Source organism: Oratosquilla oratoria, chromosome 41, assembly GCF_046742065.1.
Source record: "Oratosquilla oratoria isolate Oo_2021 chromosome 41, ASM4674206v1, whole genome shotgun sequence".
NCBI classification, from domain to species: Eukaryota; Metazoa; Arthropoda; class Malacostraca; order Stomatopoda; family Squillidae; genus Oratosquilla; species Oratosquilla oratoria.
This window is the reverse complement of record NC_134817.1, coordinates 8,654,245-8,678,489: the sequence shown is the minus strand read 5'-3', so window position 1 is coordinate 8,678,489 and position 24,245 is coordinate 8,654,245. Positions and strand designations below refer to the sequence as shown.

At 43.6% G+C, this 24,245-nt stretch overlaps 1 protein-coding gene across 4 annotated transcripts in view; it reads left to right on the top strand.

Annotated features, from left to right (window-relative positions):
* The first annotated feature begins 3,464 nt into the window (after nucleotides 1-3,464).
* Nucleotides 3,465-24,245, top strand: part of LOC143020946 (integral membrane protein 2C-like) — a 42,994-nt gene continuing 22,213 nt past the window's right edge. For 3 of the 4 annotated variants that reach the window (XM_076177943.1, XM_076177944.1, XM_076177942.1), the window contains exons 1-3: nucleotides 3,465-3,642; nucleotides 19,424-19,609; nucleotides 21,031-21,126. In XM_076177943.1, the coding sequence (XP_076034058.1) occupies nucleotides 3,562-3,642; nucleotides 19,424-19,609; nucleotides 21,031-21,126 (363 nt within the window). In that variant the 5' untranslated portion in view covers nucleotides 3,465-3,561. Of the gene's footprint in view, nucleotides 3,643-5,046; nucleotides 5,175-19,423; nucleotides 19,610-21,030; nucleotides 21,127-24,245 lie in introns of those variants that run through there. The other variant, XM_076177945.1, reaches the window with a different exon arrangement.

Genomic DNA, 24,245 nt, shown 5'->3' with positions numbered 1-24,245 from the left:
GGTAGACACTGTTCACGAGCTGGTTAGACACAATCCTAATTATTCTAATTGCCTAGCTTAAACAAATATGTGGCAGCGCGCAGGGGGGGGGGGTGTTTGAGCGCTTTGTGTGGGCGCGAAAACCGTTGAGCCTGGCTCTGAGAACACAAATCAAAAGGGGGGGGGGTGTTTCTAGATAATTAGAAGTCTCTCCCTTCGTTAAGGCATTGAAATGATTGTCAAAAATGACATGACAGATGAAGAGGATAACGAGGAGAAGAAAAGACAGGATGTTGCTACTAGAAGTCTTAAGGACTCTGGAAATTCCCCCGAGTATAGGGAATAAAGGGCTGATACGGAGAGAAAACAGACGAGAAAATGGGAAGGGAGACAACGAGCTGGGTGTCACAATTTAAAAAATTGTGACATCCTAGAGACTGACATACATAAATAAAAAAAATACATTTGTGACTTTTCTATTGAGTAAATATAATCAAAAGCATCATCAGATTCAGATATGTTTGATGAACCACTCCGTTCATACATATTTTCACTGGAGAAGAGCTGAAACATCCTTTGGCTTGGCACAAAATCTTTGCAACATTTCCCTCTGAAATGTAGATGAGTGCGGATGCGGATAACTGCATCTAACATTTTCACTTCCTTCCTGTTTCTTAACTTGTTCACATAAGTCACATGTGAGAACACCCTTTCAAACACAGCATTACTGACAGGGGCACTAGGCATGAAAGTGCATATTCAGATATTTCTCTGGTAGGGTGGGAGCCTATTACCTTTTTGGAACCTACACCAACCCAAAACGCTGTACTGTCTTCTGGTATTTTGCCATTGAACACAGGTTCCTCACCCCAGTTTACATACAAAAATTTCCTGTACTGTTCTTCAATTTCACCAAAGTTACTTTCAATGAAATGTGGGAAGGGGAGATCTTGAAACTTTGCCCTCTCTAACTGATTGAGAATCCTTACTGGTCTTAATGCTGACAACTTCTGGAATATATTTTGAGTGGGAGGAAGGCGCCTTACTAACTGCAGTATGGTTTCATTGATGAAAGAAATACACCTGCAACTTGATGCAAGTAAAATAATGATCTCTTATCACGACCGGTATTAAAAACGCCAGAAAAAATGCCAAATTCCAAAAAATGCCAACCAACAAATTCCTACCAAACAGTTTAGAAAAAAAAAAAAACACTGGCAACCCTGCGCCCCATGACTGCTTTTATGATGCTGCGACGAATTGGAAGTCACGTTTTTCAACTCATCGCTTCAATACATCGCGCGTCAAATACTCGTACGTCCGCCACCACTGTTGTTATATCTTATCTCACTGATTATCTTCATATACAGGACGTGACCAGCGGCGGCGCCAGGAATTTTTAGTTGGGGAGGCTAAGGGGGGGCTGAGCAAATTTTTAGGGGGGCTGAGCAAATTTTTGGGGGGATAATTGTAATATGATAATACACATATATTATCCTCATTTCAGAATGGGAGGGGGTTAATGGTAGGGCTAGCACTGATGGCTGACAAATCTTTAGCCCTGGCAATTAAAGATTCCACTTAATAAAATTATTTCAATGAGTGTCTTAAATTTTCAATTTGCTCATTTCAGTTGGGGGGGCTAATGGTGGGGCTGGACACTTTTTTGGGGGGGCTAAAGTCCCCCTAAGCCCCCCCTGGCGCCGCCACTGGACGTGACAGTGATATCCATTATTTTTCAACCCTCTGAGATAAAATGCACAAACCGAAATCAACATCCTCTAATTTTTACTGCTTATACTTACTTCAGTAAAAATAATTACCTATTTTTAGTTTTATCTTATAATTAAACTAACAAAGCCTTATCACACACTAGTAAGTAAAAATTATAACATTAAGAGTCATGTTTTTAATTCTAAATACACTTATCCAGCAATTTATGTCGTATATTTTTTAATATCGGTTTCCAAATTAGCTAAGTCACCCCTTTGCCTCATGAAATCTGAGACAATTGAAAATTCTAGCGCTAATAGGAAACTACGAGCCTGACTGCGAAAGCAGCGTTGCCGTTTCGTGGAAATATCGCTCATGGTGAGGGAATCTAGCGAGTGTTGGCAACTGGCGTGGATAACGTGGACGGATTTCTACACAGTGTGGAAAAATATTTCCACATTTTCTATCTGCTTTGGGGCCTCTAGCTTATTGTGTGCAAAGTTATGTTTAGTTAATGTTATACGTAAAATGGATTGCTGATAACAAAATTTTCCATTAAATACCTATATCTATACACTAACAGTCGTAAAATTGCAATGATACAAGAGAAGGGTGCTTAGCAGAGGAAAATAACATGGTCAAGGTGTAGGTTTGTGAGGTCCAGTTATTCAGCTGAAACGGCGAGAGTAACATATTGCTTCTTCTACAGGTGTCGCAACTTAAGGTATGTGAAAATGAGGTAAATAATGATGGACCAAGTGAAGAGCTTTTCCATACAGAGGATAACCTAAATACAGAAAATCAGCAGAATGAATCAGAAAATACTAGTAATGACGACCAAAATGAGATAAACAATGATGGACCAACTGAAGAGCTTTTCCATACAGAGGATTCCCTAAATACAGAAAACCAAGAGAATGACCCAGAAAATACTAGTAGCGACGACCAAAGTGTGCTACGTTTTTATGAGCTAAACAGTGGCGGCGTCAGGGGGGGCCAGCCCCCCCAACTGAAATGAGCAAATTGAAAATTTAAAACACTTATTGAAATAATTTTATTTAGTGGAATCTTTAATTGCCAGGGCTAAAGATTTGTCAGCCATCAGTGCTAGCGCAACCATTAACCCCCTCCCCCTTCTGAAATTAGGATAATATATGTGTATTATCATATTACTATTAGCCCCCCAAAAAATTTGCTCAGCCCCCCCTTAGCCTCCCTAACTAAAAATTCCTGGCGCCGCCGCTGGAGCTAAATGACGAGTTTCCGATCCATAAAGTAGAAAATCTTAGCGAAGACTATGTCAGTAGTACTGGGGAAAACCCTGACAGATTTCCTCAGTGATAGTGATACTGATCAAGAAAATACCGTAGAGAATCCATATACAGTACTACCTCCTCAGACTCGGATCCCTCTTCACAATCACAAGTGCCAGAATTTGAATAAGACGGTGACTATGACAGTGATAGGTCAGACAACTCTTTAAGACCCTTTAAAAGGAGGAATTATTAGGTGAGTTTTGTTCAGTAAAATAATTATGTTACGTTATTATCATTTACCTTATTAGGGAAAGAATTAGCGGTATTCTAATATTCATCGGTTTATAATGGTATATGCTTCAATAGTATTATTTATGCGTTTTCTTTCTCATCTAATGTTTAGAGAACTCTGTTGGTGGCAACACTCCTATTCCACATTGTTGTGCGTGTCCGTTATGCTGATAGAAATTCCGTCAATCACAAACATGGAATAGCTTAGTCACTGTTCAGTTTTCGATCAAAGAAAACGTGTGGAAAAATGGGGTGTGGCAACGCTGGTAAGGCTCTCCTTGGAAGAAGGGTTAATTACTGTTGTTTATAGTGTTTCTGCACAATGACAATAGTTACAGAGCCAAATATAGAGAAAAAGGTTGAGAAACCTCAGGAAAAGGCACTAGTCGTCAATGATGGGAAAGTAAGTACTTTACTACTTAATGAAGTGCAAATAGCATTGTGTAATATTATCTTTGGTTATTGTGGAGAATATTATGACTTCCGACAGATTTCCCATCTCTTTTAATACGAATGTTGACGGTCAGGACCAGCTTAAAAGAAAAATTGGGCTATGCAATCTGTGGAGAATATAATGACTTCAGACAGATTTCCCATTTCTTTTGATACGAAATGTTGACGGTGTAAGATAATCTTGGTGACCGTCCCACCGAGTACTGGGATACTCTGCGTGAACTTGTATACAACGTTAACACTACAAAACTACGTACCTGTGAAGGGCAGGAAACTCATCGAACCCTGAAACGTATAATGGCATCACAAAGCATCATGTTTCTTTTTATGAACATGTAATTATTTCCATTATTCATAATGGTTTGGATATTTCATGTAACTCAATTTATGACTTACCGTGGCCTTGGGGCCACTTGGAAGTCTTCTTCGTCTTTGTTCTGGTTATTGACAGTGATATGCGCGACGAACTTCGGGCGTGGCATGGAGGGTGAGTATGGGAATGGGAAAGGATAAAGGTATGTTGAGGGGAATGGTTGTCTCACAAAATCCCCTCACTGGTAGACACGTTTCGTCGTATATGCACTTCACATGATATATATGAGGTCTGTGATTGGGGTGAATTCATATCATCCCCTAGTCACGAATCACTAACACTTTGGTCAATTACATTTCTTGTCTCGGACTTGTCTTGTCCTCAACTAGTACTCAACTCCTACTCAACTTGAACTCAACCACGCAACTACGTTGTATGGGCGAGAGAGGGGCCTCTCATGGTTCCGAACGCCTAGTGACCTTTTACCTCTCGTTGGCAAGGGTCTATGGGAAGTACAACTTCACCTTAACTGAAGTAAAAATGTTGCACAATACATATATTATATAATCCCCATGCATAGGAACTATAGATGGGTAATGCACCAGAACCAATACTCAAGACGGAGAAGACACTAAGTGGTAAATAAAATGATTAATAATGAAAATGACAAATCGGTAATTCGACACTCCTGAGAGGGGTTAGACAACCGGCTTGTGGTATCTAAGGGGCGTCGAGTCCTTACATAATGCTTTATATAATGTTTTCGTATATAGAAACAAAAATGATAGGCCACTCTATCTAAATGGAAAAAGTAAGATGGTATAATTTGTTATGCATGTTTTCATATACTAAGTTTCTAGAATACAATTTCATACAACTTGATATGCTTAATTGCTGTATTTCAATCTTAATTCTAATTCTACAGCTATCAATTCACTAAATTAACTGAGGCCGTAACCACAGATGTATATTAATATGTAATAATAGTCTATTTAATCTAAAAAATGCCTTTGTCGGGATTTATTCCCGACAGTTATCTTTTTCTTGGAAGAAGGGTTGGTTACTGTTGTTTATAGTGTTTCTGCACATTGACAATAGTTACAGAGCCAAATATAGAGAAGAAGGTTGAGAAACCTCAGGAAAAGCCACTAGTCGTCAATGATGGGAAAGTAAGTACTTTACTACTTTGTCGTAATTAAATCAACAAAACTGAACGTTAGAGAACTTACCTGAATGAATTCTCTAACAAAATCGTTAGAAATATATATAAGCTTGAGACTTCGATGGCTATTTTTCCATGCCGAGGTTTTATTGTCCTTCTGGTGACTGGGTTAAAGCTAGTCACTGGTACGAGGGTTGCAGCTAGTCTGACGTACCGTGACAATAAGTTGGTCTTGTTCGGCAGGAGTTCTATTGAGCCTTCAAAACGGTTTCGAAGCCACGGGACAACTGATACTTGAAGTAAGTTCTCAAGTTCCCGATTTGTTAATCAAATTATGACATAGGTTTAAATATTAAATAAAGAGGGAGGGGAGTTTGATAATATTAATTAAAATTACAATAGTGTGGTACGAAGTTACAGGAAAGATTCCCAATTCAAAAATTAAACGAGCTTTCGGGAAATTGCCGAAGCTCATGGTAAACAATGCCATTCCCGTAACAACAATTACCACAACTTAATTAAGAAGTGCAAACAGCATTGTGTAATATTACCTTTGGTTATCTTTTTCTGTGTGTAAGCACATTACCCGATATGTGCCATGCTATGTAGAGGGTGAATGGCCAAAATGTCACAGTACTGTTTAGTATTAAATACAGCCGAGATTTTATGATAATCGAAACATTGCATTGTTATGACGCAGTTTGTATAGGCGGGGGAGGATATACGAACAAAAACATGGTTGACACTGTAGTGCTGGGCAAATATCGCTAATTTCAATATCGAAATTATTTGTGAACAACAATACAGTTACCGAAATTACCGACAGTTTACCGGTAAAAGACTCGTGAGGTAGTAGTGACGTCACAAGTTCGAGTCGAGTTCGAAAAATCAATGATTTTGTCCTTTAATCTATTCAAGATCTAAGAATATAAGGTCTAACCACTTCCGACCGAATTTCGAGGGAGTTGGCGCAGCGGGCCCGTGAACGTCATCTGGCTGTTCAAATTGGGGTTAGCGGGTCCTATAGCTGTCAGTTGAAGTTGGTCCGTCGTTCGAAAATGACGTCGCCTTCGCTCGCACCGCTCCACTCAATTAGTTATATTCTGACAAATATTATATAAGATATATATATAAATATATATAAAATATTATAGTTCCTGTCTATATATATGAATATATAATATATATGATATATAATATATATATATAATATATAAAATATTATAGTTCCTGTCTTCCTTGGCGTTTCACAGTTTTCTTCAGTGTATCACAAAGAGAAAATGGACGCATCCAAATGACGTCAGAAGCTGCGCAGAACTGCTCCAGCGATTAGACCTGTTTACTTAGACCTTGGTTCTATTTTACATATTGTTTTTAATGTTATGTCATTGTAAAGGGAAAAGGTCATACTTTAATTGGTGCTACTATAGTCTGCTATCTACCGCGCGAGTAAGTGAATGGAGGGTGTCTGAGGGTGGGTGTGGTGTATACATTTTCGTTCGCGTGTCTGCATGCATGGGTTCATGTTTGGAGGTGGTAGTGGTAGGCAGCTACCGGTAAAGTTACAGGTTTTATCCAACAACCTTAACGATTGCTTACCGGCAAACATTCTGCCACCGTTAAAGCTTCGTTAACCGATAACTCGATAAGCTATACCATAACATTCAGAGAGCGGTAAGCACGTCTCGGCTTGGTGGTACTGAGTGACGGTAGTGACGGGCCCAGTGACCCGCTAATTTTACCGGTTAAACTTTTACCATTAAGCAAGTATGTACCGCTAAGGTCTCGGTAATTTTTTTTACCATTAAAACCGTTTTTTCGGCACTTTTTTAATTTCTCTGTAGAATTAATGCTATTTCTGTGATCAGCATACGAAACTGTATTAATTGTGAAAGTTTCATAGAAAAAATTCCGCGTGTCGCCAAACGAAGACCCATATATGGGTCTTCGTTTGGCGACACGCGGAATTTTTTTATATGAAACTTTCACAATCAATACAGTTTCGTATGCTGATAACAGAAGTAACATTAATTCTATTGAGAAATTTAAAAGAGTGCAAAAAAACAAACAAACCGGTTTTAATGATAAAAACTTACCGAGACCTTAGCAGTACATACTTACTTAAGTTATCATTAAGTTTGTTGCCGATAAAACAGGTAATTTCACCGGTAGCTGCCCATCACTAGTTGACAGTTTAATCATTGACCTTGTAGTGGTTTGGTTCGAACAAGCCAGGGAAAATGAAATTCACTTTGGTCTCTTATTCTAATCTCTTTGGTAAAACAACCACAAGTAATAGCCACTGCTTAGTGGATCTGATCAGTCGTAGCTGGACGGTGAGCCTAACGTCAGAGGCGGTGGCGGCTGATGACGGTGAGGCTCGATGGGACTGCTACAAGACTGGACGAGATGTTGTTGCTGCTGCCGTGGCTACTACTATTCTGCCCTGACTGGCCGCCGCTGCCCTATTTAAGGGTCGCTCGCGGCTCAGCGTAGTTGGCAAGAGAGGTCGCTAGCCGCTCGAGAACAATTTGCTGGCTCCTGATTGGCTAGCTCATATTCGCCTCTTGCCAACTATGGGAAGTGTGTGACCGCCTGTGGCTGCGTCACTACACCACTCCCCCTCTCTTCGAGAGCGGGCGTCGAGGGAGATAGGGAGCGACGCGCGCGACGTGGTTGAATCGGTGTGGCCTTCGTTTCACTCGCCCAAAACGTGTGGTCATTCCATCAGGGGGCATGTCTGGCGAGGAGGGCCTTGATGGAGGGGGGCTCGAATGCAGGGTGGTGTGGTCGAAGTCAGATGCCTGGCGAGGTGGGGTCGGTTGAGTATGGAGCTGTGGAGACATAAGGTTGGGTGAGAATTGTTGCATTGCATGGTAGAGTGGGGGCGTAGGGTGGGGAGGATCTTGCGGGGTGCCGGGAACAGTTGTAGAAGGATGTGGTTGCGGGGTGGGCGAAGGAGAAGGGTTCGCTGCCGTGTGCGTGTGATCTGTGTATGGTGAAGAGTCAGGGGCAGGAGGGGAGTGTTGGTTTGGAAGGGAGAGTGTTTCGGGGGGTGAGGAATGACTTGGTTCGGTGGTGAGGATGGGGTTAGGACCATGTTGTAAGATGTATTGTAGTGGCCCTGGAGGTTTGGTAGGGGGATTGATGGGGAGATGGGCCGGCTTGAGCCTGTCGATGGAGACGCTATCCGGTTTGGCATCTCGGTTGATCACGAAGTACTTTGGTGATCTGCTGAGGACTCGGAAGGGGCCGTCGTATGGGCGCTGAAGAGGAGCTCGTGTGGAGTCTTTCCTGACGAAGACGTAGTCACTTGTAGACAGGGCCGGGGGAAGGTGCTCCGGCTGTGGTTGTGGTGGACGAGGGGGTGTTGGACGGGTGTTGGCGAATGTGTCCTTGATGAGTTGGAGGAGGGCGTGACGATCCGGATCGCCGACGGCAGGCGTGGCAATTTCCCCAGGGAGGCGAAGGTTCTCAGCGTAAAGTAGCTGCGATGGGGAAATGTCATTGTCGACCCTAGGTGTGACGCGGATCGTGAGAAGCACCAGGGGAAGGGCGTCGACCCAGTCGCATGAGGGTTGTGCCTTCAGCGACTCCTTCAGTTGGCAGTGGAACCGTTCCACGAGTCCATTGGCTTGGGGGTGGTAAGCGGTGGTCCGGTTACGTTTGGTGCCAAGGAACTTGAGGAGGCTGGACCATAGGTCAGATTCGAACTGGGGGCCCCTATCGGTGACAATGATGTGAGGTGCGCCGAATCTGGATACCCATCCAGAGAGGAAAGCACGGGCGGTCGTCTCGGCGGATATATCCGGAAGGGGGATCGCTTCTGGCCACCTGGTGTATCTGTCGATACACGTAAGGAGGTAACGCATGCCGCGAGAAGGCGGAAGGGGGCCCACAATGTCCACATGAACTGACTGGAAACGTGCCGTTGGTGCAGGAAAACGCTGGAGTGGTGCGTGGACGTGGCGCGTAACCTTGGCCGTCTGGCAGGGGAGGCAGGTCCGGGTCCATTGTTTGACATCCTTGTTGATGCCTGGCCAGACGACTCGATCCGTGATGAGGCGTTGTGTCGCGCGGATGCCCGGATGACTGTGGTCATGGAAGGAGGAGAAGACGTCCTTACGGTGACAGGCGGGGATGTACGGACGGGGTTTGCCTGTGGAGATGTCACACCACAATGGTTACGGGGTTGTTGGGAAGCTGTCTTAGCTGTAGGGATGAGGTGTCGTGCATACGTAGGAGGCGGAGTTCACCGTCGTTGTTCTGAGATGCGGCGATGCGTGCGTAGTCTATGTTGTGGTTAGGGAGGATGCTGGAGGTGATTCTAGACAAGGCGTCGGCTACCTGGTTATCCTCTCCCTTGATGTATTCAATGCGAGTATCAAATTGGGAGAGGAAGGACAGCTGCCGGGAGACTCTTGGGGAGTGATGGTCGGAGACTCTGTCTAGGGCATGGGCGAGTGGCTTGTGGTCTGTAAGGATAACGAAAGGCCGGCCTTCCAGGAAGTAAAGGAAGTGCTTGACAGCCGAGACTATGGCTAGCAGTTCCCTGTCAAAGGCGCTGTAGCGAATTTGAGGAGGGTCCAGACGTTTGGAGAAAAAGGCGATAGGCTGGAGCTGGCCGTTGATCTTCTGTTGGAGGACGGCGCCAATTGCTGTGGAGGAGGCATCAGTGGTAAGGAATGTGGGTGCGTGAGCTACTGGGTAGGACAAGCGGGCGGCTTCAGCGATTGCCGCCTTGACTTGCCCGAATGCCTGGGTCGCTTCGGAAGACCATCTCACAGGTTTGAGCGACCGCTTGGAATGGTTCTTGGTGAGGTCGTTCAAGGGAGCGAGTTTTGCAGCTGCGTTGGGGATGAATCTGTGGTAATAATTGACGATTCCTAGGAATCGTCGGAGCATCTTGATGGTTGTTGGCTGTGGGAAATCTTGGATTGTGTCTACTTTCTGAGGGAGAGGATACAGACCTGCTGTTGAGATGCGGTGTCCGAGGAAGTCGAGAGATGAAACTCCGAGGAGACACTTGGACGGATGTACCCGGAGGCCATAATCTTGGAGGCGGCGGAAGAGGAGGCGGAGGTGTTGGCGGTGTTGGTCGTGGGTATCGGAGGCTACGAGGATGTCGTCGATGTAAACGGTGATGAAGTCGAAGTCTCTCAGGGCATGGTCTATGAACCTCTAGAACGTCTGGGCGGCATTCCGGAGGCCAAAGGCCATCATCTTCCACTCAAAGAGGCCGAACGGAGTGGCTATGGCTGTCTTCTGGACGTCTTCCGTCGCTACAGGGATTTGATGAAACGCCCTGACCAGGTCAATTTTGGAGAAGACCTGCTTCCCGTGAAGCTTGAAGTGGAAGTCTTGAGCGTGAGGGATGGGGTAGCGGTCGGGCTTCGTGATGCGGTTAAGTTGACGGTAGTCACCGCAAGCCCGCCATTGGTTGGGCGGTGGGGGTGGCTTGGGAACCATGTGGAGTGGTGATGCCCAAGCACTCTCCGATGGTTGGATGATGTCCTGGTCTAGGAGTTCTTGGAACTCCTGTTTGGCAGCGGCCAACTTCTCTGGGGAAAGTCGTCGAGGCTTGCTGTATACTGGCGGTCCAGATGTCTGGATGTGGTGCATGATGTTGTGAGGGGTGGTGGTGGTGTTGGTCTTGTCTGGCGATGTTAGCTGGGGAAACTCCTGCAGGATGCGTACATAATCGCCAGCGGACTGGAGGGACGATATCTGGTGGGATTTGGCGTTAGTGGTGGTTCCCGGTATGCTTGTCGTGCCGTGGTACAAGCAGTTATCCTTGGCGCTAACTACCATATTGTAATGCTGGAGGAAGTCGTAGCCAAGAATGGGTTGCTGTACCGCTGCTATGACGAATGTCCAAGGGAACTTGACATCGTGGAGTTCCAGGACGCTGTGGTGGCTGCCGTACGTTGCAATGGGCGTACAGTTGGCTGCAAGCAGGTCGTAGGATGGCCACCGTGTACCGTGGTTGGGTTCTTCCGTCGGGGGTATGATGCTGACGGCTGAGCCCGTGTCTACCAGGAAAGATAGGCCAGAGTGGCGATCACGCACTGAGAGGAGGGTGTGGGTATGGTTAGCGGGGGTAGGAGTGCTTACCGACCCCCGCGTTTGGCGTTTTCCCGCGACCAGCTGCATGGTTGTGTGCATCTGAGCGCCTTGGCTCCGAAGCGGGAATGATACCAACAGGAGGCAGTATCCTGTCGTGGAGCGGGGCTAGGTGGTGGTGGTGGTTGAGGGGGGGTTCCCTTCTCGGCAAGCAACTGGTTGAGCAAGGTCTTCATGTCGGCGACTTCCTGCCGTAGCTGCTGCATACTTTGGTCACTGGCACTATATGACATGGGAATGTTTTTACTCACAGCACTATGGTCAGTAACACCTGGGTTGTCACTACACTTTGCACGAACACTATGCACTGGTTTGTGTACCGAGGTATGTCGCTGGAACAACCTATCTGCTATTACGCAGTATTGTTAGTCGTCCTTATCGCCGGCTAGAGCTTCCAGGTGTAAGTGGAGGGCGTCCGGCATCTTGGAGAGGTGAATGGAGCGGAGGAGTTCCTTGGGCAATGACACCTTTGCCCGGGTGTTGAGGTTGGCCATACGGGTGTATAGCTGTGAGGGGGTGGTGTCGCCGAGTTCGCTCTGCTGGATATCTCGGTAGAGCTGGTCGTCAGGCCTGGCGCATAGCTTCCGTAAGGTAGTCTTAAGGGCGGCACACTTGCCTTCTTCCGGAGGAGAAGAGACGGCGTTACGGACAAGGGCGATGACGTCCGTTGGTAGAGCGGCGATGTACGCGCTGAAGGCTTGGTGGTCCGGAACGTCACCTTGAGTGGCTAAATAGGCTTCTGTGTGAAGTAGCCAGCTCTCCAAGTCACGGGAGAAACTGGGAAGTTTCACTTGTGAGTTTTCCATAATCCTGGTTGTCCTTCACCGGGGTCACCAATTTGTAGTGGTTTGGTTCGTACAAGCCAGGGAAAATGAAATTCACTTTGGTCTCTTATTCTAATCTCTTTGGTAAAACAACCACAAGTAATAGCCACTGCTTAGTGGATCTGATCAGTCGTAGCTGGACGGTGAGCCTAACGTCAGAGGCGGTGGCGGCTGATGACGGCGAGGCTCGATGGGACTGCTACAAGACTGGACGAGATGTTGTTGCTGCTGCCGTGGCTACTACTATTCTGCCCTGACTGGCCGCCGCTGCCCTATTTAAGGGTCGCTCGCGGCTCAGCGTAGTTGGCAAGAGAGGTCGCTAGCCGCTCGAGAACCATTTGCTGGCTCCTGATTGGCTAGCTCATATTCACCTCTTGCCAACTATGGGAAGTGTGTGACCGCCTGTGGCTGCGTCACTACAACCTCAATTCATTGATTACTCTGGTATGAAGGGTGAATGTGAGGTTCGCAACAAATTCCAAAGGAGTTTTATTCATAATGGCTATGCTATTAATTTTTTTTTTATAGCTATCCCTTTTGGTAAATTTGAGTTTATCATGGAAGTGGAAGTTTATTAGATTAATCAGGATAGTATACTCATGTTGCATTATTTTCAATGATACAATCATACACCATTGTACAATAATGAAAACATTATTTTTCCCATTGTCCATATAAGGAATTTTTGAATAATTATAATACACCATTGTACAATATAATGAAAACATTATTTTTCCCATTGTCCATATAAGGAATTTCTGCTGTTTACTTTGCCCTTGTCACTTTGTGGATTAGGTTGATGTAATAATGTGTAAAGAAGACATTCTAGAATGATTGACATGTGGAAGTGTTATTTCCTGTCATGAGGTTGCCATTTTAAAATGTTAGTTGCATTAATCTTATGATGTGGTATATGCAGGGCTTGATTGTTCTTGATGTGTTATGTTCAATTGTTAGGCATTTTTCTCAGTGTCTTTGTCATAAGTTTAGCATTGGAAATTGGAGGACTAGGTAGTATACAGTTACTGGTAGTGGTGTCAGAAGGGTTGGATGTCACTTTATAACCTCATTTGTTGTTTGGGATGGTAATGTGATTTTACCTAGCACAAAAATATAGGTTTGAAGCAGGTGGGCATTTTGATGATTCCCAAATGTATTTTGTGGACCAGTGAGTGAAGGGAATTGAGCATGGAAACTGATTGGAGGACATCATGAATCTGAAATGATTATGTAGAATGCAGAGAGGTGGGTGGTGTTCGGTAATAAATAGGTTGGCAAGGATGAGATAAGAGTTTAGCAATGAAGATTAAGACAATGGGAGGGAAGGATCCAGATCTCATTTCTGATGGGGACAGTGCTATATAACCTACTCCAAAGGATTTACAAAGGCGGAGCATGCCATGGTAAAAAGGAGCTCTTGGTGAATATAGTAATAGCTATTGAGTGAGTGAAGGTGGAGATTCTTTTTAGATGACTTAATTTTATTTACAGTATTTATTTTTTTAAGTTGGTTAAAGTGAGGCATGGGTGTATTGGAGGAAATAGCAAGGGGGCTCCAATGTGCTTTGTCATGGGAAGGGCTTTGTTGACTATTTCTAGTGTGGAAAGGTCTTCCATTCTCATGCCTTATGGATAGACATCTATGGGTGTAAAATTTTATATACAGTCATTTCAATTGAATGCAAAATGCATGGCATTAGTTTGGTCAGACATGGAATGAAACTTTGTACAGATGCAATCACTCAGTCGTTTAGTTGCCCCCAGGTCTCTCATAATTTGGTTGGCTACCTCCCTTATAAGAGGGAAGAGGCACTTGGCACATAGATTAATGGATAGATAGATAAATCTCTCTTGAGACACACAGCTCCAAATTACAGGTGCAATTATGTGAAACAAAATCAAATTTATGGTAATTTGTACAGAGTGAATGCCATATTTTCTGATCTTTTATTACCTTTTAGCTAATTCTGACCACAGTTTCTTTTAGTTTAACATGGATTTTTAATGATGCTCACTCCTCACAACATTACAGGGAGATTCCATAGAAATTTGAGGTTATGGGTAAGAGGAGGAGCAGACGTCAGAACCCATGAGGGGTGTCTGCAAAAAGCAGTCTCATAAGATGGATATCAAAGAGAATAATGTCTGTTCTTCAAATCTTACCCATTTCCATTAGAAAAGAACACAAAAATTCTAGGCCACACCTTTAATACTCCTATGACTTTCAGCCCACATATCAAAGACCTGACAACAGAAATCAATAAGAAAACAAACCTACATAAATCTGTTGCAAGCACAGACTTTAGACAACAGGAGGAAACTCTAATAATCATGTACAAGAAATTCATCAAAAACAACCTCAACCAGACTTCTGCATCACGGCTCCCAACAATCAACAAGGCAAGCACCAATTTACAAACTTTACAGAATGGAGCATTGGGAGTAAAAACAGGATGTGCCAAAACCAATCCATATTGGTCTCCTGCATACAGAAACCAGGGTCTTCTCCATAGAAACAAATGAAAATGTCAGTAACATGATACAGTGCCAGATTCCTAAACACAATACACCCTTCACACTACATTTCACAAGCACCCAAATACCCGTATCACAAACAGATACTCTCTTCTCTTCCTCCACAACCACCAGACGCCAGCCTCTAGAAGTATATCCGTAATCATATTGCTCACTACTCCATCAACTAACTGGAAGACAGTGCATTGCTGCATGCCTGACCCCCTGATAGCCATTTCTCTGAATCCTCCCTCCCCTGAAAGGACAGAGTCCACCTGGCCAGACTGCAGTGCAGCCACCAGAAGAGGCTGGATGATGACTGCATTGCAGACAACTGTCCAGGATGTAACACTTCACCCCATACTATACAGCACATTATGGAAGACTGCATTGTACACAATAACACCTGCCAACAACACAATATACACTTTATAAAGGATTTTTGGGAAAACCCCTTCCCAGCCATGGCGTTCCTCAGGGAGACAGGGCTCCTTGGCCGGACAGTCTAGGAAACAACAGCAACCACCACTAAGACGGGACTGTCTGGTCAGTCTAGGGAACAACAACAACAACAACAACAACAACTAATACCACCACCTCTAATCATCAATCACTACCAACCACAACAACTACCACCACCAAGTGAACCAGTGGATGGAGGAATATCAAAGAAGGCTGCACCAGGAAAGAGCAGATATATAGAAAATGCTGGAAATATATATTGATAGAGAATTCACTTCAAGAGGAGTCAAAGTTTGTGAGTGTTCTGTATAGCATTACCCAGACTAATGTTTGTAAATTCATTAGAATGTCATTGGGGACATCTTGTTTGTGTGCTTCCCAGTGGAAGCCTACTCTTTTAGGAAGCTCCCTCATCAGTCACAGTTCCAGGGATTCACTAGTCCTCATGTTATCAACTGAAGATGGTATGCCTATATATATATATATATATATATATATATATATATATATATATATATATATATATATATATATATATATATATATATATATATATATATATATATATATATATATATCATTAGTAGATATGGCTACGTGGAAAGGTCTGTCACAGTTGTTTTCTCTATTGTCTAATATAGATAGACTTCAAAGGCTCCTGCCTTCCATCTAAAGGCTAAAGGGTCAGTGGCTGGCGAGAGTTTGATGGAGCCCAAGTTGGCATTTATTGCTAAATCTATCATTTCATTGCTTGTGACCTCAATTACTGGAGTTTGGTAAGAAGCAGAGACATCATGGAGACATATAGACCACCGTACAGTAGAAAAGGAAAGGGAAACAGAGAATGACAGTGTTTTCTGGCAGAGTTATAATGGAAATTGCCCAATGGAGTTTCTCTGACAGGAACACCATAGCTACATAATGACACACTTTTGTCCTCGCATAGATCTCTACAAACAAACATTGGATTGTTGTCCATGGAGGTATTAATGCAGGAATGTTTCCTGGTTCACTTGTACCTTAGGTGGGTGTAAGAATGTGACTGCCTCTCTCTCTCTCTCTCTCTCTCTCTCTCTCTCTCTCTCTCTCTCTCTCTCTCTCTCTCTCTCTCTCTCTCTCTCTCTCTCTCTCATATCTCATCTCCCTCCTCTCTTTCATCTCTGTCTCTTTTGCTCTTGACCACTTTCCTCTCACTCTCTCTTCTAACTTTCCTCTTCCTCTCTACTCTCTGTCTCTCTCATCTTTCTTTCCCCTCACTCTCTCCCCTCAATCACTCTCTCTCTTCTCCCCTCTGTCTTTCTTCCACCTCTCTCTCCTACCTCTCCCTCTCTCTCCTCATTCTCCCCTTTTACACTCTCTCTCTCTCCTTTCATTGCTTTCATCTCTGTCTCTCTCTCTTCCTCCCCACTCTCTCTCTCTCTCTCTTCCTCTCTTCTCCCCTCCCCTCTCTCTCTCTCTCCCCCTCTCCCTCCCCTCTCTCTCTCTCTCTCCCTCCCCCTCCTCTCTCTCTCTCTCTCTCTCTCTCTCTCTCTCTCTCTCTCTCTCTCTCTCTCTCTCTCTCTCTCTCTCTCTCTCTCTCTCACTCTCTCTCTATCTCTCTCTCTCTCTCTCTCTCTCTCTCTCTTCCTCTCCCTCTCCCCTTCTCTCTATCCTTTCTCCCCTCTTACTTCCCCCTCTCTCTTCTCTCTCTTTCTCTCCTGCCTGTCTTTCTCTCTTTCTCTCCCTCTCTCATCTCTCCCCTTTCATCTCTCGCTCTCTCTCACTTTCCTCTCTTTCTGCTCTCACCTCTCACTCCTCATCCTCTCTCCTCTTCCTCTTTTCCTCTCTTCTTTCTTTCTCTCCCCCTGTCTCCCCTCACACACTTTCTCTCCTCACTCTCTTTCTCCCCTCACACTTCCTCTCCTCTCTCTCTTCCTCCCCACTCTCTCTACCCCCCTCTCTCTCTCTCTCTCTCATCTCTCCTCTTTCATCTCTTGCTCTCTCTCACTTTCCTCTCTTTCTGCTCTCACCTCTCCCTCTCTCCTCTCACTCCTCATCCTCTCTCCTCTCTGTCTTCCCCCTTCTCTTCTCTCTTTCTCTCCCCCTCTCTCCTCTCACTCGCTCTTTCTCCCCTCACACACTTTCTCTCCCCTCACACTTCCTCTCCTTTTTCCCTCCCCACTCTCTCTCTCCCCCTCTTTCTCTCTCTCTCTCTCCCCCAGCTCCTTCCCTCTTTCTATCAATGTGTCTCCTCTCCCCCTCACTCCCATCCTATCCTCTCTCCCTGCCTCCCCTCCTCCTCTCCCTCACCTTTCTCTCTCCTCTCTATCTATACCTCCCTAACTCACCATCTGTCTCTCCCTCCCTCTCTCCCTCCTTCCCTCCCCCTCTCCCTCCTTCCCTCCCCTCATTCTACCTTCCTCCTCTCATCCTCTCTTTCTACCTTACTCCCTCCCCCCTTATCTCTCTCCCTCTTTCCCTTCTCTCTCTCCATCCCTTCCCACCTCTCCCTCTCTCTCTCCTTCTAGCCCTTCCCTCTTCTCCTTCCTTTTCCTCCTGTCCCTCCCTTCCCTCCCATTCCCTCTTGTCCTCCCTCTATCCCCTTCTCTCTTTCCTCTCCTCTCTCTACTTCCTCAGGTGATTGTCTGTTTGAATGTGTCTATTTGATCATTTACAACAGTACTTTGTGTGCCAGTTCATTTACAAAACCAGTGAAAATCATTAAATGTTAAAAATGAAAATGCCAAACAGGTAAGATGTAGATTAAATCTTAATTTTACCATTCCTCTACAGAGGAAAATTGACTATGTAAGTGGAAGGTGGTGAGGAAGGGGGGAAGGGGAGAAATGTTGTTCTTTGGAAGGATAGGTCCCTTCCATAAAGATGTTGGGTAAATGTCTTATTGGGGTTCCTTGTCTGTCTCTTCATAGCAACACTAGACTGAATATCTCTGGGCCTCTGCTTCTCCAAAATATTTTCCAGTGAGATTTGCTTTTGTCTCTTTTAAAATGTTTCTAAAGTGAGACATGACATTGTCATTGAAAATATTCATGCTGCAGGTTGCTACCGCTTGATCAGGGTGATATCATTGTATGAAATTTTGCAACTAACACTCTCCTACAAGTACTTCTGATTAGTTTACCCACATAGTTGCCAGTTTGCTTGTTCATCGCTCAAGATACTTTTTTGTTTGAAAAATTGTTTGTGAATCGATTTGTTCATGATGAGAGGTGTTTGTGATCAGAGGTTCAACTTCAATGTCGTACACAAGAAAAAATCAACACAAACAACATTTCGGAGCAGACATTCTCAGAGTGAGGGCTGTAGTGTAACTGACATCCATGATGGTGCCATGCTGCTTTTGCCGAGTAGCTTGTTTAGGAACCAAGTTATCATATGCCACCAGTGCAGTTACATACATACATATACCAAGGCTTTTTCCCCCTTACAAGGGAGGTAGCCAAAAAGGGAAAGGCATAAAATCATTTCCACCCATTCCATCCCTGAATACACTCCACACCCCTCCACCCTCCCTCTTATCTGAGCACCTCCTGGATGACGGGTCATCCCTGCATCTTGTCCACTGCCCTGGGTCAGAGGCAGTGTTGCAAGACACAGCACATCCACAGCAAGGCCGCTTCATTAAATCGGCGACCCCCCCTCTCCGTCCCCCCATTGCATAAAAGGAGAGGACAGGGAGAAATCCCTTCAGGCTGCGTCAAATTTTGCTCACACATACTACCTCACCCCCCCATCCCCCCGCCCATTCCACCTCATGCAATCACAACATCATCCATATACAACCATTCTCCATTCACCCCTGTCTTCTGTCCTCTCCCGTCCTTCCTCAACAGACATTCCCCTCTTCCCCAAAGCCCCCTTCACCCCATCCATCCACCTCATCCTAGGACGTCCCCTCATGTTCACTCCCTCCACATCTGCCTTCCATACCTCTTTTAGTAGTCTTTATTCACTCATTCTTTCCATGTGTCCAAACCATCCTAATATTCTTTCATCAGCCCTATCTCCCAGCTCCTTTTCCACCCCTGTTCTCCTCCTCACCTCCTCATTTCTCACTCTATCTAGCCTAGTAACCCCCATCATACTTCTCAGACACCTCATCTCAGTGCAGTTATGAACTCAAAATTCTGTTTGTATTTACCTAGTTTTATTTTATGGGACGGGAGCTATGCTCGTAGTGACCCGTTTTCGTATCTCTCCACATCCAGTTTATTCTTGAAATCGTGTATAGTTGAATTGATTTGTTTGAAAAGTAAGACTTTTGAAACCCAAGGTTTGATTCTATATATATATCTTTGTTAATTTGTTTTCCTGTTCATTTTTTTCCCCACAGCATGGTACGTGCCCCGACCACACAGTTATGGACCCTAATGAAGATGTTGAGGCCTGGCTCTCATCTGCTGCAAGGCGCAGGGTGTCAGCAGTGTCCACCGTGTGTGTGTTCATCATAGCTCTCCTGATCATGAGCATGGGCATCACTGGAGGAGTTTACCTGAGCCGCCAATTTTCTCGCCATTGGGTCAGTCCAAATTTCCCTTTTATTCTTGTCAATATTTTACACCAATTTGTCTTGCATTATTTGTCCTATTGGGTATCAAGAGATAAGTAAGCTCATGCACATTAAGATTTTGAGAGTACAAATGCATTGGTATTGATCAAACCTGTTCACACTGCAGTATGAACTGGGTAGTTAGTGCAGAGTGTAGAATGGGGGTTGGTTTTAAATGTTCCAGAACATCTTTTTATTCTTTTAAAAAAAGATTGTGAAGGTTCTATTTCATTTCACTTCTTTTCCACCATTGTCTTCAACTCTTTATCCCAGTATCTGTTTCCTCTCCTGTTCCCTCCCATCATTCTCATCCCACATATTGTCTGAGGTGCGCAATGTCATATCGTTGTATTTACCTAGTTGTATTATACGGGAAGGGAGCTATGCTCGTGGTGATCCGTCTTCGTATCTTTCAGCATCAAGTTTTTTCTTAAAATCTTGAATAGTGTTTCCACACACTGTTTCTTTGTCTAATTTGTTCCAGGTATCAATCACTCTGTGTGGGAAGCTATTATTTTTCAGAGCTCTTCTGTAATTATCTTTTTTGAGTTTCTTTTCATCTCCTGTTTTTCCATTGTCCCATTTCAATAAATCATTCATATCTAAGATTTCCATTCCTCTCATAATTCTATGGATAATTAGTAGGTCTCCTCTTTCCCTTCTTTGTTCCAGAGTTGGTAATTCTAATTTGGATAGTCTTTGTTCATATGTCATTTTGGAAAGAGTTGGTGCCAGTTTTGTTGTTGCTCTTTGTATTCTAATTTTTTATATTCTTTTTTGAACTGGGTATCTATAGTGTTGCTGTGAACTGGGTATCTATAGTGTAGTTAAATTTTTTCAATCATTTCCTCATCTAAATGTGTGTTTGTGTATTTACATAATTGTAGTTTACAGGAAAGGAGCAATACCCATTGGGTCCTGTTTCCTATTCTCTAATTTTCTAACACCTCGACTCAAATTCATGTATGGTTCTGACTTAATCTATATCTTAGATTTCAAATTATCATATTTAGATTTGAACCTGTATATTGCTTAAGCTTGGGCTACATCACCCTCTAAGTTATTCCACATATTTATACATCTATATGGAAAACTGTATTTCTGCGAATCCTTTTGACATGTAGTCTTTCTTAATTTACTTCCATGACCATGCATTCCCATCTTTAATCAGATCTCTTCTATCAATGCAATCTATCTCCTTTAGTGACCTGAGCACTGTTATCATGTCACCTCTTATGCTGTGTGTATGTATGTATATATATATATATATATATATATATATATATATATATATATATATATATATATATATATATATATATATATATATAATTTTTTTTTCATGTACTGTTCAGTGGATAGAGAGAGTATATTCTGCTTTAATTTTTCAGATGTCAAGGTTCAGACGCTCGTGTGAAACTCCATGTGAACGGGAATGGCTAACCAGGAATGAATCACTGACAGGATCCCAACCCATGTTTTATGAGGTCAGTACCACTTGACATTTTATAATCTAAAAGTCTCAACTCCTTCAAGGCTGACATTTAAACTAAACATGTCTATGTAGTACATACATACATACATATACCAAGGGCTCTTTCCCCCTTATCAGGGGTGTAGCCAAAGTCAAAAGGCATAATTCCACTCCCACCCATTTCATCCCAGATTGTGTAGTGCTTACCAGAATAAAAGCTGTAAAGATTAACACTAATGAAGGGGTTGAGTATATAATCTTTCTTGCTGAAAGTAATAACTGTCATTTGTAAGAGTAATTGATATCCATGGGAAGGTAGTTTATTGATAGTACGTACTTCCATAGTGATGTGTGGATTCAGGGTAAACTCTTCCATTATATGGCTTAAAAAGGTAATAAAAAATTCATTGTATGGTTTTGGGTAAAAAATTCGGTATAAGATTTGGGCTGAATTAAATGTCTTGCTGATTGTAAGATGAGTACAAATGAAGTTGGTAAAAGTTACAAAAAGTAGTGAAGACCTAAACTGGGATTGTTGAGCAACATTGGACGGGGGTATCATTCTTCATATTTATACATCCTGCAAGGCAGATAGAATGAACAAAATTGACCACATGAAGTCTGTCAGGGAACAATAACTGAGCTAGCCCTGATATTTGATTTGGTGTGCAATATTGTCTTAAATTGAACATATATATATATATATATTGTTACGAACGCGGCCCCAAGTCACATGTTGTGACGACATCGTGGTACCCGTGGCGCCAAGGGCGGACGCCACCTGGAGTCACGTGACCTCGAGCAGTGACTGTAATTGGTCGAGGCGTGCTGTAAAACCACGCTACCCAGCAATGACGGCAAGACAAACAGCAGCAGCCGACAGGAGAAGACGTCGTGGTTCCCGCTCGTCTTTAGTATCGTGTTTGTAAGGTGTAGCGAGGCTTCAAGTAGCCTTTCAAGGGTTGGCAAGCGACCCGAGGTGCCTCCTACAGCCCAGTACTCTTTTTGTAGTGATTCTGCGTAAATAGAAGTGTGAATAAACTTGGCGTTTTCGTCGCCTTGGGAACTAAGCAAGGACGAGGTGACGGGCAGCTGGGCGAAGCTCGAAAAATTACCGTCGCGTCTGTCAGGATGCGCCGAACCTGCGGATTCTCAAGCGAGTAACGACCTCCAGTCTCTGGGGAGGTTTGTTACAATATATATATATATATATATATATATATATATGTATATGTATATATATATATATATATATTTATATACAGGTAGTCGTCGACTTACGACATATGCGACTTACGATTGATCGACTTTACGACCACGAGATGGTGCAATAATATCTAACATTTAATAGAGTAATAGAATTCCAATGTTATGCCTGGCAGTGCAGTACATTATTCCGTGCGCTGCGAGACGCGAGTACGATAGTTTTGGCAGGCTGCCGGCAGCGTCAGCATCCCAGCCAGCTAAATATTCTTTCATTTTGTTTGTTTGAAGTAAAATGTTTCCTAATTTTGCATTGCATTTTGTAAAATAAAATATAACAAACTTTTTATGCCTAGGCTAGTTTGTTGTCGATAACAATATGTTCGGTACAGTACTTAAACGAAAAGAAAGTGTTTTGTTGAAATAAACAAAAAATCCTAATTTTGCCTTACATTTTGTATTTTTATGTTTTGCAATTAATAAAATGTAACAGTATTTTTTATGCCTAGTCTGTTGTCGATGACAAAATGTTCGGTACAGCATTTAGTATCTGTGATTCAAAAGTACTTACTTGTGCGTCGATGACGTCGGTTCTTCGGTTTCGGTCGCTCCTGGGTGGGCCCTTACATTCCTTTGCGGCACACTCTCCACTTCTCTAGCCTAATTCCCTACCTCCTAACCATTAATGCTAGCTTACCATATCCCCCTTTCCGGGTACTGTACACTCCACTCACACTCGCATTCACCACCACCCACGCACGGTCCTTGTTCGGCACTGCGCCACCCAAGCCAACGTGAGGCTACCCCCCCACATTCGGGCGGGAAGGGGGATACCAGCGCACGTGCCCTTTGACCCCCTCTCCCCCCCCCCAGAAAGAGGGGGAGGGGGTGCCAACCGTCCGTTCCCGTCCGCGCCATACACACTCACGCTCACACCACAGTATCCTTATGTTTTGCGATTAATAAAATGTAACAGTAAACTTTGTTTATGCCTAGTCTGTTGTCGATAACAATATTTTCGGTACAGTACGTAAACGAAAAGAATGTGTTTCGAAATATCTTTTTTCCTAATTTTGCTTTACAATGATTTTTATGTAACCAACAAAAAAGGATTTGTAGGTCAAAGATGACAGGACTTTACTCAGTATGCGTAGGCCTAGGCTACGTTTCCTAACGAAAATGATAAAAAGTTAATGAATATTAAACAACGTAGCTCAAAGATAATAAGATTTCATTCAGTATGCATACGTTTCCTAAAGAAAGTCTGATGGTAAAATAATACAAAGGTTAACAAATACAGTATTAGATATCATAGGTCAAATATGATAGGATTTTATTCAATATGCTTAGGCCTAGGCTACGTTTCCCAAAGAAAATCAGATGAAATTATAAAAAGGTTAAAAATACTATGCAACATAGTTCAAAGATGCTAAGATATACTGTATATATATATATAGACCGACTAGCGTCCAGATCGACTTACGACCTGTCTGTCGGAACCGAACTCGGTCGTAAGTCGACGACTACCTGTTTATATATACCCCGTCTGGGGTATTGGCTGCTTGTTATTGTGGCAAAGTAGCATGCAGTTGATACTTTAGGGTCTATATGGGGCGCCCCTATGGACCAGAGCCACACATCATTTTGTCTATGATAGAGGAAAACTCTGTTCATAGAGAAATGATGACACTTTTATACTACGACTGTCCCTCCGTTATGCTGTCCCCCAACCCCTTGTTGCTGTCCTGTACCATTTCTCTGAGTATTCTTTTTCTGTGATGGGGGAATTCCCTGTGGTGGGGGAAAAGAATACTGCCACCAAGTATTCCCACTTGGATCGTAAGAGGCGAGAAGAAAGGGACGGTGATTGGGACTAGGCATCCTTCTCCTTGTAGCCCCACAGGGCACATTCCTAAAAACAATAGAGAA